The 16,897-nt window shown below is 42.7% G+C and overlaps 1 protein-coding gene across 3 annotated transcripts in view; it reads right to left on the bottom strand.

Annotated features, from left to right (window-relative positions):
* LCK (LCK proto-oncogene, Src family tyrosine kinase) overlaps window positions 1-16,897 on the bottom strand; it is a 564,072-nt gene that overhangs the window by 190,789 nt on the left and 356,386 nt on the right. Inside the window, exon 2 of one of the 3 annotated variants that reach the window (XM_078680720.1) lies at window positions 12,542-12,645. The exons of the other annotated variants lie outside the window; for them this stretch is intronic. Coding sequence (XP_078536846.1) covers window positions 12,542-12,640 — 99 coding nt within the window. The 5' untranslated portion in view covers window positions 12,641-12,645. The remainder of the gene's footprint in view (window positions 1-12,541; window positions 12,646-16,897) is intronic. 3 annotated transcript variants of the gene reach the window in all.

Raw genomic sequence — 16,897 nt, 5'->3', positions numbered from 1 at the left:
TGTATTGCATGTTCTTTAAATGCCATTGTCGACGTCCGCCATGCCGCTGTGCTTTTTCCTTGAAGCACATGTCTTTTCAATGCCATCTGAAATTCCTGCAGAGATTGGATGGTCCAGATATTGGGTGATGTGGAGTTTCAGTGTAGAAGGACAGAGATGTAAAAGTCCCAGAACTAGGAGGCAAACATAGTGGCTTTGGTGTTGTTTGAAGGTTGTGATTGGTGGATCTAAGGTTCTGATCTGGTGTGTAGTATGGTAGAGTGTCCGAGAGGGTGTTGGGAGCCGTGTCATTTGCTAATTTGAAAGTTGTGATTGGTGAATCTAAAGTTCCGAGTTGGTGTGTAGCATGGTAGGGTGTCAGAGAGCAGGTTGAATGCCATGTCATTTGCTGATTTGTATGTCCATGTAAGTGGTTTGAATACGGTCCTGTTCTTGAAAGTGAGCCAGTTGGCCTGGTGACAGGATTCAGTCTGAGCATAATAGGACGGAATGTATGAAGCTCTGTGGTTATACTGAATAAGCAGCTACCTATGTTATGCCATCTATTAATGTAATAACTGCACGGTCACAATTGCTTTATTAACCTTCCTGTTTTCTCAAATTTGCTTGAAAATGCATGATTTTTCTTCTTTTTTTTCAAAATTTTCTTGGGGGGGGTTATCCCCCCAAACCCCCCTTTTGGGGTTCAGGCTCGCTCGCTGCGCTCGCTCGCTACGGTGCTGTATGCAAATACTTTGCGCCCCACCACTTTCAAATGTCACCCACCGCCCCTGGGTTGAATTGGATGGATTGAAGATAGAGGTTGTGACACTTTGCCTCTAGAGGCCAGATTGTGGCCCCACTAAAGATTAAGAGCTGCATTCCATGGCCCCATGGTAGAACGTCCCACAATTTAGGGGAGACATCTGTGATTCAGAGGGAAAATCCCCAAAATCACCCCAACTTCAAAGACACACAACAGTATCACTACAGGTGCCATCCTTCAGCAAAAAGGTGAGATACTCTTGAAGGCATGTGTCACCAGAGAACCTAGACTGCGTGGTGCACAAAGTCAGAGGACTCTGTTGTGCAAATGGAGGATAACTGTCCGAATAGAAACTTGACCTGCTGATGTGCGGAGCCCTGAAGTATGCTCTCCAAAGACCTGACTGCAGGCCTCCTGTTCCCTCAGAGACCTCAGGGGCATTAAAGCTCTCCCCCGAGGGACCAACACCATCTAGCTGTGACATCTGGAGAGCTGTGCCCTCTCAAGTGCACACCTCAGCTATTAAGTCCAAACGGGTAGCGTAGTGTGAGCGTGGACCTAAGATTTGTTTCTGGAGACCGGATTGCCTAGTAGGGAGCCTCAAGAATCTTGCCTGCATCTAAGGCGTGTAGTTGTCCTACTACGGGAACCGCGATACTCATGAGCATCTAGTGGTGGTGAGCGGATTCAACAGTTGCTGGACCCTGCACAGCCCATTTGGTCGATCGTGTTGCACTTCTCCCGTGCGACACGCTGACTGCATGCTCATTGCATGCAGTGTCCGATTCACAATGTGCAACCCTCAGAGGTGGGGGTGTACCCGGGGTAGGGCCTCATTCTACCTCATGTGGCTCTGCTGAACTTGCACCTGTTTCTGTGTGACCGGACAGGTCTGGTGCAACCTGTATCATTGTGCACCGTACATTGTGCCTCCTTTCCAGAGAGGTACTGAATTTCAACTCTTCGCTGTATGTGTGACAGAAGCTGCCTGGTGCAAACCAACTCGACATACACCTGTCATTGTGCTTCCTTACCAGCGAGGTGCTAAAGTTGCAACTCATCATGTTTGAAATCTGAAGTGCCTGGTCCTACTCATCCCTACGCGCACCAGTCGCTGTGTCCAGATTGCCTGGACACGACCCAGATCATTGTGTACCGATCAGGTCGCCTCATCCTACTGACTGGCTCCTATGCATTACTCCCCATTCATCAGTTGTTTCCTTGTTGACCCTCAATGTGGTGGACCAACTGCCCGCTCCCCGCCTGGCCCCTCCTAGGACATCTTGGCACCAGGTGGTATCAAGCGAGATTTATTGGGTTAAAGAAACGCTTCAGAGACAGTTCAGAAGTGGGTCAAGAGACTGTGTGACTTCTTTGTCTTTTGAGATATGTAGGCAAACTTCTCCCTTGTTTATGTCTACCTCCTAATTAAAAGTGTTAGATATTCCCACCTGCTTCCCGAGGACCCAGACTAAGTGTGACTCGGCTGTGTGTGGCCCATTGTCCAAGAGGCGGGACTGGTTATCTTGCATCCAGGGATATAGGACAATTGGGGTGAACTAGAGGGTGGAGGGAGGCTTGGCCATGGAGTCTGCAGAGGGTGCACTATTTACCTGCTGAGTACCAGTGGTACCGCATTAGGATGCTGAGTGCTGTATGTGTGTGTAGAAGCGTGCCATATGGACTGGCTGATACCTGTTGCACCGCGTAGTGGTGCAGAGTGCGTGTGTGGGAGTGATCGTGGTTCTGGCCGATGGTGCTGCCTTATACGTTGATTGGTACTAATAGCACAATGCCTTTCTGCACTGGGTTTCTATCGCAAGGTTTTGCCCAGTGGTGCTGCTAAAAAGTGTTCTACTTTTCTGTATGCAGATAATTTTGATACTGTGCACCAAATAAGGGTGTTTCCTCTCAATTGGGGGGGGTAGATTAGGAACTGTCCACAGTATGCATACTAGTGAAATCATAACAAAACGAGTGAGCCCAGTACTGCTAGTAATAGTTCCAGCTGTGTTTTATGCCAAAAAGTATATGATGGTCATGTTATAAAGATTGAATATGTGTGTTGTATATAAACATTTTACATACATCCTGTGTGAAGTCTCTTTTGTTATGCTAAGTGCATCTATCGTGAGTGTCTGCTGTGGCTTTGCAATACACATTGCCTCTGTAGTAAGCCTGACTGCTCAATGTCAAGCTACCCAAGGGTGAGCATGGGTTACACACAGTGGCGTCTGGTACAGAATGAGGATGGTGGAGTGGGAGGGTGAAAAAAAAGAACATTTCACTTACCTCTGCACGGTCGCTATCTCTTCTCTGTCATCTCTCCTCCGCTTCTTTTCCAGCAAGCAGGAAGCAAAAAGGCTCCCCTAAGCCAATCACGATGCTGCTATCACCCGCATGACAGCAGCGTTGTGATTCATCTGAGAGACCTGGTTTGGAGCTCAGACACTGAGTGGGAGCCTGTGCATGTTCTCCACCCAGGCTGTGCAATATAGCCGGGTGGAGAACATGACTGTTTGACCGGCCCAAGACACCCTGCCAAATCATCATGCACCCTTAAGTGCACCAACCTCTCCTCTCCCTGCTGGCTGTGACAACAGTCAAGCCCTGCCTCACCCCAAAACTGGCTTCAGCACGGAAAAATAAAATGATAATAGCATTGTGTTATTATCATTTTTTTCTTCCTTTTTGGACTGGTGAAAAGCAGTGGGAAGACGCTCCTCTGCTTTAGCGGAGGAGCCGCCACTGGTTATACAGCGAGTGTAATCACCTGCCCTCGACAGGAGTGGTAGTTCTGCCTGGCTGGGGGCATCCCTTCAGCCAACCAGACACTGCCTGTTCCAACAACACTTTATGCAACAATTGTCTAAAAAGACACTATTTGCTTAAAATAGCCATGGTCTTAAGGTGTTAAAGATCAGACTATCTACAACCTTCAAAATGTGGCGAAAACTTTACAAATAGCCCATCTTCTGAAACAAAAGTAGCCCAGGTACATAGGTTAGAATCTGGTGCACGCAGTCTTTCATGTTATGCAGTAATTATCATTCGGAGGCAATTTTGTCTAATAACTCAAGGCTGCTTACAACTCTAAGTATCTACTACGTAAAATCTTTACCCTGTTAAAAACGTTTTCTGCAGAACCAAAACATTTGTGTGGAACATACTGGTCACAATTTATCAACTTTCATCTGCACACAGAGTTACTCTTCCTTTCAGAGGATTATAATACGTTCAAACTTCCACACACCTATGATGCATTAGAAAGCACATGCATTTTGTAAACACTTAAACCCGTTAGCTGGACACAGGCTTTACAAAATAAGGCAGAAAAGTAATATGGTAGTTACCCGCCACTATGTAAACTATAAAACAAACTAACACATTTATTGGATGATGTCATCAATGATGTCATAAATTATGTCATAAAACATGTTGTGAGTGATGTAATATGTGAGGTTACAAACAGTGCATGTTAGTGGTGCAAGTTATAGTTAGCCCTGCTAACTAAACCTGTTTTTTTCTAAGATTTTTTGAGTTCAAAACGCTAATGTTGTCACTGATCTATTCACCTATGATGTTGCTTACATCTTTGGTCTTTTCTGTATCTAAATGCTTACCGTACTAATTATTAACATGCATGGTAAGGACACACATGCCTGTGTGGTAAAGGCATCCGTGGTAAAGGCATATTTGTAAAAGCTGTTTCCCTCATGTCATAAAGCAATTTGCCATACATTGTTGGAGTGGCCACACAATCATAAGCGTTGCCGCTCTCATTTGTCCAATACACTATACACAATCCACTTCTTCCCAATAGCCTTATGCAGGGTGTGAGCCGCACGGCTTTGAAAGAAGTCACCTGTCTGTCCACGCATCCTAAGGCAAAGGTCTGTATTTACTTCGCCATCGTTTTAACCTTGTTCTGATGAACCATCATCTCTACAACAATTTAATCGGTATCAGTCTAAATTCTGCCATAATGGTCACTCCCGCCACATTAATTGGTGTTTTCTACTCGGGTGTATAACTTGTGTTGTTGTTTCTCTCAGGAGACATGATGCTCAAGACAGGAAAGTGCAGCAAATTACACTCACATGCAAAGTGGTGATGGGGAGTATGAGCTGTTAATAGCATTGCAAAAATGTACTTTCTGGTTTTGAAGTAGAAGCAAAATCACTTACACCTTTGTGGCCTTGAAGTATTTTTCATAGCTTTTGCAAATGCACAAAGGTGGTGAGACATAAACTTCTCAGAACCCTAATCTTTGCCATTCCACTGTTCCTTACCATCAAAGAAAACCTGTTGTGGTGCCATGGGAGGGTCGTGAGTTCAATGCTTTCATGTAATGGAGGAAGAGGAGGCCTACCAGCAGTGTGAGGTCACTCATCACTGGAGGCCGCGCGGGGAAGCACCTGCTACATTTGCTGCTCTTGCTCAGGCAGGCGCTTCATATTGGAGTTAAAGAGGGGCACCGTTTTTTCCTTCCTCTCTGTGTCTCTTAGGCCAGCTCCGGCATTGTTCTATTACATAATCTCTTTTTAAGCACGCAGTTTGTTTTTCCAAGTAGTGTTAACGTCAGTCCATTAGCAATGAGATGCCGCCATTTGCATTTGAAAGGCTTTCGCTGCCCCTCCCACTCATTGGGCTATTTATCCAGTGATTGCCCAATAAAAAAAGGCAACATTCTGGAAATTATTATTGTTTCACAATTCTGACAACTACTATGACCATCTGCCAATCCTCGCGTTTTAGTCAAAAGATTTTTGTACTGTGGGGTTAGTGGTTTTTCTTATAACACTTTCCTTAAACACCCCAGAATGCAAAGTGGTGTTGGCTAAAATGCCACAACCGACCAAATGAGTTATACATAACACTGAGCAATGTGTCAGCTATGTTTTACAATCCAAAAAAGTCCATTTCACAAACTGCTTGTTTCACATGTAAAACCAAAAGTAAACTCTGGTCACATCTTTTTTGAAGGTTCACGCTTTCATTCACATCAAGCATTACAATTACAACTAGCAGTGTGAATGCAAATCGTTTTGTTTTTTGTGCAGTGGAAAGTTGTATATAGAGCTTCACAACAAAGGTACAGCATAGGCAGAAGCAACACAATCTTCCCTAAAGCAAAGTCTAAATAAAGGAAAGGTATTAAATAAGTTATTAAGATAAAGAACATCACACAATTATCTGACACATATTGAATAGGTGCAATACAAGCAGCTAACACACTAGAGAGGGAGTGAGGGGATTTAATGGGCAGTTGTACGCTCTCAATAAACAGACCTAAACATAAAGGAAGTGCAAAACTCGAAGAAAATAGCAAACTTTCTTTCCAATTGCCATACATTCATGTACTTATATACGATGATGAACCTTTATCTATCTAACATGGTTTGCTTCACCAGTGGGTTCCACGTCAGCACTGAGAAGCATCCGAGAATACTACTGTTCAATGGATGCACGGTTTCCGAGTTATGGGTCCCTGGTTTGGGTTAGGTTTTGTGCCCTCTTATGTCACAATTTATGTTCTTTCTAAATTGTTATACTTATACTAAAATTATGTGAGCAAGCTAAAAATGTTTTACTGATGTTTCCTTAACACAGCAGTCAGAACGGGACAATCAAGTAATAGACACTGCTTATCCATCAACATGTTTCAGCATTCAAATATTGCCTCGAAGAAGTCTGGTGCCTTCCTCAAGAAGATAACATATGGTGCATTTTGTAAGACGCACGTTCAACTGTAGGAATCTTGGTGCTGAATAACAGATGGTTATTGTTACCCAACAGTACTACTTTTATATACACAAAATGATCCGGCACTCCAACCAATAATATAAGCTCTTATAATAGACACAATTTTCAGAAATAGACTCCTATAATAAACACAATTTTCAGAGATGAGTCAGCAGGCAGGCCGTGATGTAACTTCTTTATTCAGTGCTCTTTTTTTCTTTTCTTAAAAAACTGTGACAAGGAGTGGCCAACGCATTTCGTCCTTACGGACTTCTTGTCGGATTTATATAACAGCAACATGTTACGCGGAATCCGGCAGAGACGCTTCTTACTGACATGTTGCTGTTATATAAATCGGGGAATATACAATAAACATATCAACAATATACTTTGTAGCTCTCCACTAGAGTATATTGGATTTAAAACTTCACATCATTCATATTGAGGAAGCTTACGGAAGCGTCTAAAAACACTGTATCTCTGACAACCATCTTGCATATTAATAAGAGAAGCCAAGTAGAACCGGGTAAAAGACATCACAAGAATAATAAAAATTATTTTGCCCTGAAGAAGTCCGTAAGGATGAAACGCAATCGCTACTACTTGTCATAGTTTTTTAAGAAAAGAAAAAAAGAACACTGAATAAAGAAGTTACACCCCGACCTGCTGACTCATCTCTGAAAATTGTGTTTATTATAAGAGTCTATTTCTGAAAATTGTGTCTATTATAAGAGTTTATATTATTGGTTGGAGTGCTGGATCATTTTGTGCATATAACTGTTTTATGGATTATTCCATAGGGGATGTAAGGGTATTGCATCCCTGGCACCTGAAAATATAACTGTAACCTGATTTAGGGGATAGCTGCAGTCATTATTACCCCATACCCTGTGAGCCTTTAGTTAAACAGTACTACTTTTATTGACCTCAGATGGATGAAAGGCTGAGTGGACCCTCCGGGATTTGAACCTGTGACCATGGGTTGAACACAGGCCCCTGCAATAGACACATTAGTGTACTGAGCCATCAGACCCCATTCTCATATCAAATATTGTGAACATCCTGGTTCATAAAGCATCTTATGCAAATGCATTAAATATATCCAATATGTCATTTGTTTTTTTTCATATGATTGGACAGTAACAGTGGGAAAAAAGCCTTTGTCAAGTAGCATGTGCATCTTGGACAGAAACAGTGCAAGCTGCCCTCCTTCTGAGGAAAGATAGAGGTAAGACAGCAGCAGCATAAACTTTCTCCATTTCAAGACAGGCACAAATTCACAAAAGCAGAACAGGAGGTTGAGGCTTCTCTTATGTCTCTTCTAAAGCATGGATCGGCCTCCCACTACACAACAGAGACTCTACCTCTCATCTTAAATTCAGGCAAGAGGTTGAAGACCTGGCTCTTAGGCAAAGTCCTCTCCCCCCTCTCTCCCAGGCAGACAAGGCCAGCCTCACACACCTGCTCAGCGCCAGAACACCCTCATGGGCGATAGTGCACTATACAAATATCCATAGCATAAGAAATTGTGCAGGTGCAGTTCAAGCTTTGCTTCCACACAGAACAGGTACAGCATGACAGCTGCAAAGCAATCGCCCCTCTCTCACAGTAGGCAGCAAGTGTAATGCTCCATTGCTCAGGGAATAGATCCCTCAGGGCCGACTAGTACAAACGTTCATCCCTCACAGAACATATACAGTTATCCCATGATTGGCATGTAGCGTGCAGACAGCTCTCTGGAGCAGGTGCTTAACTCACTGAGAGGAATGTAGATGCGGACGGGTGAGTGATCATACAAGTTCTGAAACCATTTTCAATTCTGTGATAATCCATGGGGGTATTCTGGGACTCCTGCTGCTGTCAGTCGAAGACCTGCTGTGTTTGTTGATCCAGTGTTTTGCCACATATTGAGAAGTAGCAATTACCTAGTACGTCACTGTTATTTGCAGCTGCCCATCAAAAGCCTCTCTATGCTCCAGACATGAACACAGCTGCCCACCTTTTTTAAAAGGTTTTGAATGCGCACGCACCTGGCAACTCTGCCCCGGTGCTGGACCTGTTCAGGGCTGCCAGTATGTCACTTCTTTTACTCCTGACATCTTGGAAAACAAAGCCAGGTATTTTTTAAACTCATTCATTCCTGACCCTTCCACTCTCGCACCAATACACATAGTTTACTTCACTCCAAAGTGCTCCCGCGTATTCGTCGGTCGTAGGACTCCCCGTCGCGCAGGGGGGCGAGAAGAACTCGATGATGAAGCATGCCACCAATGGACCTTTTGGTGAGTGACGATTATTTTAAAAAACGTTATTTTTCCCATGATAGTAACCAAACGGTTCACTTGGGTATAGTCACTTTTTGGAAGGTTAGCACTTTATTTTTGTAAATTCTGAGTGAACTCTTTTTGTTTTTTCATAACTTACAGAGGAGATTGAGTCCATGACGGACATATCTCTTCACTCCCTTCTTTGTTTTTTGATCTTGGTAAACATACATCCACGACAGGAGTGAAGTAGTTGATGAGTTATCACAAAGAAACAAATGCTAGTTTTGCTGAAGGAGGCTTGAACTATGATTTTCAAGACAAAGGGCTCCCTATGTGAGAGGCTTCGGAGAAACAGCCACAACATCTTCATTAGAACTGTGCCTTTTCCCGGATAGTTTCATGAGACCTGTTCTCGAGTTCCAGGTTCCTGGAAGAGCTTCATATTAACTGTCCCTTGGCAGTGAAATAGATGAGGCGTGCAAGCGAATACAACCGGTGGCCCGTGGCTGCTGGGGCTGAGAAGGTTTGGCTCATTTCCTTGGGGGTTCTTGATTGCTTCTCAACCACGCAGACCTCTGATCTATGAGATATCCCATATTTCAAGATCACTCTGCGTCAAAGACATCCTGTTGCTTGGGTATTGCCTTGCAAGATAACCAGATTTTTAAAACATAGAAGTAGGACTACTAAGGCATGGACTTAATTGGCAGCCCTCAAAAACATAGAAAACAAAGTCAATACGACATGAAGGGAAGGATTTTTCAATGAAAGACTTACACACAGTACCATATGTGTTCATTAAATAGCTTTCTGATAAAGGGCTGCTAATTAATCCTGAACTTGAACACTTGAAAACTTGCTTTTTATTCATTCCGCGGTCTCGGAAACTCGGAACATGGGCTAAGTTTACGAGGACTGTTCTAAGAAATCTGTGACTCTCGGCCACCCTATTGGACCCCTGAGAGTTTCTGCTAGTGCTTGGAATATTCGATCTGCCCCCTAGCGGTGGCTGAGGGTGCGTGCCATAACACATTCTTGCTGTCCTTTAGACCTGCTCTTGCTGTCAGCACATACCCTTCCTTTCTGAGAGTCACTCTTAGTGTCAGCCCATATTTGACCGTTTGCTTGTAGTTGCTGGACTCCATTCAACAACTGAACTAGGGGGACATTACAGGTGCACAATGCCACTGAAAGAGAACACACTACTCCTGGAAAAATATACAGGCAATGTATTTCCCCCCTGACATGTAGTGACAGGAAAGAGAGTGAGGAGTTCAGTGGGACCCCACCACCCCCCATCTGCTGATGGACCCAGGCTTGGCCTCTCACAAGGAAAGGCCATGATTATGACCATGATGAAAGATCTACCGGTGACTACTAGGCACACAGACGGGAAAGTACCTTCACAAGAGGAGAGCATGGAGGGAATCGAAGGCCTCTTTGTATCTACAGACGAGAGGTGAGTATTTGAGGGAATGCGTGCCATAGGTGGAAACACCAGAGCGGTCGATGATGTTGTGACCCTGCGATACCCACTGTTCAAGGAAAGGAAGTTTTCCTCAACCGCCAAGGTGAGTTTATTATTAAGGGTGCAGCCAAGAAGGCTAATCTGATGGTGAGAGGTTCTCAGCTCCACATGTTCCCTCAGTTGTGTTTGGCAACCCTAAGACATGGGCAAGACCTGCAGACTGCGAAGAATGAGTTTCCACCCCCAGTATGGAGGGGCCATGTGGTTCCCTGCAAAACTGAGGCTACAGGATGGGGAGAAGCCTTGATTGTTCATTAACCCTGAGGTGGCCTGGGAGTTTCTCTCTGCAAAAAAGCGATGGTCGGCAGACTGAAATCTGGTGGGGGGTTCTGCAGCCTACTCTGGAAATTCACTGCAAGTTTGGCCAAAATAAGCCCAAGCTTTGTATCTGGTTTGAGACTATTGCTTAATCTTAGGCTGAGGACTGGACACTAAGGTAAGGAAACATGGCTGAACGAAGAGGTTAACTGTCTAATGTTACGCTACTTATAAGGTTTTGTCTCCGTTATCTTCTCTCTCTCTCTCCGTTTACTAGATTGGGTTTCGGCTATGACCTAACGTTAATGCCTCTGTTCCCAATTCAGAGGTGTTCAATATTTTATATAGGTTTAAAAAAAATTGTTTTATACAGCACAAACTAGACCCGAAGGTATACGAGCGTTTACACAAGCACCAGTTGCGTTACAGAGGGACACATACATTTTTGTTAGGCAGAGGGACTCAAACCGGGTCCCCAGCTCCAAGGTTGACTGCTCTAGCCATCAGGCCACAACCTTTCCCCTTCAACTGATATTCGATGTAGACTGGGAATAGCGAATCTCAAATACTAACAAGTCACCACATTGTGACGACAATATTGAGGGACAAAATATTGAAAGGTAAGTTTCCATATATTTTCTACACCTAACGCCACATATACAACCCTTGATGATCTATATAAATATATATCTTCAAGGTACCAAGATGTGGAGTTAAGAATAGCAAATCCAAAATTTTCTCTGTGCACTAACCTGTGCAATATTTTGTCCCGCGATATTGTGGTCACAATATTGTACAATTTCCTGTTTGATATATTGTACCTTGATATTGTGGTCCCAATATTGTGACCTGTCGATATTTGGGATTTGATATTAGTACTGCAATCTGATATTTTAGATTGTATCTAGCGATGGGTCTTTGGTTAGGAATAAGGGGATTATGCTGCTGTTGTATTTTGGAGGCTGTCTATCTTTCTTTCTCCTTTGACACTAATAAGATATGTTAAACCAGAAAATGCATCATTGGCTGCCCATTTTTCAGAAAGTGCTCCACCAAGGTACTAGCATCCCACAGAAAGTCTTGAATCACAATTTATGATTGTGGAGCACTTTTCCTCTTTAGAGATTGGGCCTGTTGTTTTCCCTGTGTTTTCCTGCTGATTGCAGTATTTTAGTGTTAACATCAACCTGCACTTATCTCAACTCCATAATATCGAGAACCATTATATCCTCTTGGTAATTTACACCTATTTTTATATATATCTTAACATCCTCTGGAAGCTGTCAAAAGTAGCACAGTCCTACTGTCCTCTAAAGGTTGTGAAAAGTCTCTAAAGGTTGTCAAAAGTCAACCCATATTCCTACGGTCCTCTGACGTTGTTCAGAAGTCAGTATACGATCCTAACATCCTCTGGAAGTTGTCAAAAGTCTGTAAACATTCCTACTATCCTCTGAAAAAGTCAGCACACATTCCTACTATTCTCTGAAAAAGTCAGCACACATTCCTACTATTCTCTGAAAAAGTCAGCACACATTCCTACTGTTCTATGAAAAAGTCAGCACACATTCCTACTATCCTCTGACAAAATCAGCACACATTCCTACTGTTCTCTGAAAAAGTCAGCACACGTTCCTACTGTGCTCCGAAAAAGTCAGCAGACATTCCTACTATCCTCTGACAAAATCAGCACACATTCCTACTGTTCTCTGAAAAAGTCAGCACACGTTCCTACTGTGCTCTGAAAAAGTCAGCACACATTCCTACTCTCCTCTGAAAAAGTCAACACACATTCCTACCATCCTCTGAAAGTTGTGAAAAGTCAGCACACATTCCTACTATCCTCTGGAAGTTAGTGTTAGTTATCCCAGCAAGTACTCTGAGTCCTGCTGTCCTCTGGGAGTGACTGACAGTGCCAGAACATATTCATGCGGACCCATGAGAGCTGTTGGTTTAGCACACAATCCGTCCATTGGTGAAAGTGAAACCACACACTCTTACCTGTGCATTGCTGTCCGGTGGGATGGGGAAATGACAGTGTTCACACAACTCTATGTTTTCAATCCAGTCATCATAATCAGAGCTGCAGCTGCAGCCCATTTTCCCTGTAGAGACAGAAAGAAGAAACACAGTGAGCAAGCACACGTACTGCACTGGAAATCTTATCTAGTCTGTGTCCATCGCTCTTTTAAGACTGCTTCTAGCTCATTTTCCTCTTTTTTTAATTTTTTTTACTAGGGCCATAGTGCTACAAAAGACCCCTTGTAGGTCTGTGGAAAGCATAGGGTGACGCTGACGCACGTCATCAGCGATAAAGGAGGGATGACCTTAAAAAAGAGAAGACTCCGGGTCCAGATGGATTTACAGTAGAATTTTATTTACACTTCTCAAATGTATTACTACCCAAACTGCTTCACCTCTTCCAACACTTTTGTAATACTGGCAAAGCAGAGGGTACGTTTTTTGAGGCTACTATTTGTTTCATTCATAAGGAAGGCCATGATCCAAAGTTTTGTAAGAATTACCGCAAAATTTCCCTTTTTTGCTAAATTGCTTGACTTACGTCTCGAACCTCTTCTACCTACCCTAATCAATCCAGAACAATGTGGCTTTGTGAAAGGCAGATTAACCTCTTATAATTCCCAAATATTTTTTAATGTCCTGAATCAATCACCCACCCGCTCTTATTCTCCTGCTGCAATTACTGTCGACACGGAGAAGGCTTTCGATAGAGTTGATTGATCATTTTTATTGAAAACTCTATCCTGGCATGGTTTTGGCCCTAAGTTTATTTCCCTTATTTCTTTACTTTACTTGTCTCCTACTGCCTCTGTTTTAGTCAATGGCCTTACCTCACAATTTTTACCATTGCAACGGGGCGTTTGCTAAGGATGTCCCTTATCCCCTCTTTTATTTGTTCTATCTATTGAACCCTTCTTGTCTCGTATTCATCAAAATTCTTCTATTTCTGGTTTAGCTTATGGAGATTCCCACTTGAAATTGTCAGCCTACGCAGATGATATTTTGCTTTTTATTTCCAACCCTGAAACCTGTATTCCCACTCTATTGCAAGAATTTTCAGATTTTCTTTGGTTTCTGGATATAAAATAAACCAGAGAAGACGGAAATCATGCTCATAACCAAATTCTGTCTTAAACATCAATTTGATTTGACTGGTTTTCGTTTGAACAACTCTAAAATAAATACTTAGGAATTTGGTTTAACAATTCTATCTTAAATTCGGGTAAACTCGTAAACTCAATATGAAGGAAACCTTTAATTGTGTTTCTAGCCTTCTTTCATCCCGGAATCCTCTTTTTCTCTCATGGTGGTGCCATCTTGATTCTATCAAAATGATGATTACCCCAATATTATTATACGTGCTCTCAATGATTCCAATCGTATCCCTTCTACATACTTCAAAAAACTTGACTCACTTTTATCTACATTTTTATGGCATAATAACAAATCTAGAATTGCCTTGAAATTCCTCAAGAAATCAAAAGCAGATGGTGGTGTGAAGTTTCCTGACTTTCGACTTCATCATACAGCTTTTTGTTTGAAACATGCCACCAAATGGCTTCTAACAGTTGACACCACTTATCCTTCTTTGTGGGTTAACATTGAAAGAATATTGCTTGCTCCTTTCTCCATAAAGAAAGTTCTTTCCTTTTCTGCAAAAACTAGCATTATGTCTCTCCCATTATTTTATTACACTTGTTCTTTACTAAGACCTTATTACCAACCATCTCTCTCTACTAGAGAATCTTTTCTACAATCTCCCTTATGGGATCAATCGTCTTATTATCCTTAACAATAGGCCTCTTTATTGGAAATCTTGGAGATGTTGAGGTATTGTATGGGTCCGAGGCATGTTTGATGGTTTGACTCCTTGTTCCTTTCCGCAATTTCAAGTTTCCTTTAACAGTCCACACTCCTTCTGGCCGAAGTTCTCAACTCTTATGGGAATAATTCTGAATGTCTTCTTATCTCTCCCCTTCGAAGCTTCCCCACCCTTAACTGATCCTTTTTTAAAGTTATTGTTGCTGTTTCCAAAGGCTTCTTTGATCTATAAATATATTTCCTCTTCGGACCCTTCTCGTTCTAAAACAATTTTGGAGCTTGCTTGGGAAACGGATTTGGGCCGTACTTAGAGCGTTGACTTCTGGAATATGATTTGGGTAACATCATTAAACATTTCTAGGTCTGCTTCTACTACCCAATCTATGTTTTTTCTTTATAATCGACTGTATTTCACTCGTGTCTCAATAGCTACATTTTCTCCTACAAACAATGACTCTTGCTGGACATGCAACTCCCCTTCTGCTGACTTGTTTAATCATTTATTCTTATGTCCCACTTTAGCCTCCTTCTGGGTGGATATTGGATCTCTTATATCTAAATAATGTAACTTCTACCTACCTTATACCAATGTTATCCTTTTTACAGGTAGTTTAATAGAGTCTTTACCACTATCTTCACATGAAAAAAGATTACTTGCTCTTATGTTAACTTTGGCCTTTCAGCAAATCACATTACACTGGAAATGTTTAACTAAACTTCCAGTTAAGGCATAATGGAATAACCTTTGCCACTATCATATATCAGATATTGCGTTTGCCTCCTTTCTTAATCCACTTGTTAATTAAGATTTATATTGGTTACCATTACCCACTTATATAAATAAAGTTGCAAAAAAAAGTTATACTCTCCATACGTTCTGAAAATTTTAGACCTCCGTAAGATGTTATTTCTCTACCTTTTATGGTACATTAGTTTTTATTATTACTTATTGGTGCGTTAATTACTTCATTGAATATTAATATGCATTGTAATTCGATCCTCAGTTATTGGCTTATGGTATACCTTTTCCCCCTTTCTTCCCTTTCATAATGTAAAACTGTAAACAGTTTTTTATTTCGTTCAGTTTGCCCTTTATATTTGTTTGTTACCTATTCCAAGATATTTTATTTGGCTTACTGTTTTGTAATTTATTTTTTTGCTTTAAATAAAGCTTTTTAAACTTTTTTTAAAAATGAGGGATGACCTGAATCAGCCCAGCACTTGGATTAATAGAGTATAGGTTCCTAAATAGGTACAAATGGTTGTGGTCTGTGTACCCCCACAATTGAGAGAACTGCGTACGACTTCTTGTGGCCCCCTGCCCTGCGACCCCACCATTGAAGAGTCTCTTGTGCATTCACTGGACCCCTGAAGCAGTCATGCCCCCTATACTGCGAGGACGTCACTGCAGCCCGGATGTGGGGAAGAAACCGGATGCATAATGTGTTCCCCCTCTCTCCAGCCCCTGGACAGACGGTCTGCTGGTGGCAGCTGATCAAATGGGCAGAGGAAGAGACCATTCTACCTGCACTCATGAGAGAGGTGAAATTGGTTCAGTCTTTCATGATTGAGGTCCGTGAGTGAGTGCTTGTGAGTACGTGAGGTATACATGAAGATCGTGTGTTGATTGAATTATGTACTTTTTTAGGACACCACACGCAGCCCAAGAGTGAGACTCCCCTTATTATATTTACAGTCGATTGTGCTTCACTGAGTTTGAAGCAGCCCTTTGGGGGATGTGCTTTGGCCATCCTATAGTATTCTACTCATGTCTGTGTTTTTTAGGCTGCAAGAAGTATTAGCCCCGAAATCTTACCCCCTACAGCAATTGGCTGAAAACCGATTTTGCTGCCTGTGTAGATCTGCCTAGTAGCAGCTTGATCCCACTTGAGAGGTATGGCGTGAGACTTCAACATTAACCCTGGACGATGAACTACTCTCCGCTCGCGGAGTTTCCCGCACTCCGCGTTAGGCGGAGTTCGCAGACTTTTTTCCTCGCTCGCGTTCACCAACGTCAAGATGGCGAGCGCGAGCGAGGAAAAACCATCTCCCAGCAAGATTTTTCCTCGCTCGCGTTGAGAAACTGCCCGTTCGTGTTTAAAAAGCTGCTGCTCGAGTAAAAATCTACTCGAGCGGCAGAAAGGGTAAGCTTGCGCGGTGCATGGTGCTGTTCGCAATGATTGCACAGTGCGGACAAGGATCCGGCACTATGCAATCACCGCAAACGGCATTTTTCTACTGTACTCCGCTGCTTGCGGAGCTCCGCGTAGTGCGACTGAGTTTTTTTTAAACTTCGCATAGCTCTGCATAGTGCAACCCCGCGATCGCCGCCCAGGGTTATTCAACATTCACATTCCAGTGACCATTTCTTACTCCCTCGTTCAAAATACAGCAATTATGGAGAAATGCCTACGAGGGTGCTTGAATTCCAAAGATGCTCACCTTGCAATTGGACCCTTAGTTCCCACCAGTACCACAGGTTTCTGCTAACTCCTGGTCCTATGCAGTCAGTAA

This window comes from Lissotriton helveticus, chromosome 3_1 (assembly GCF_964261635.1).
Source record: "Lissotriton helveticus chromosome 3_1, aLisHel1.1, whole genome shotgun sequence".
NCBI classification, from domain to species: Eukaryota; Metazoa; Chordata; class Amphibia; order Caudata; family Salamandridae; genus Lissotriton; species Lissotriton helveticus.
This window is presented reverse-complemented; position numbering and strand designations above follow the sequence as displayed.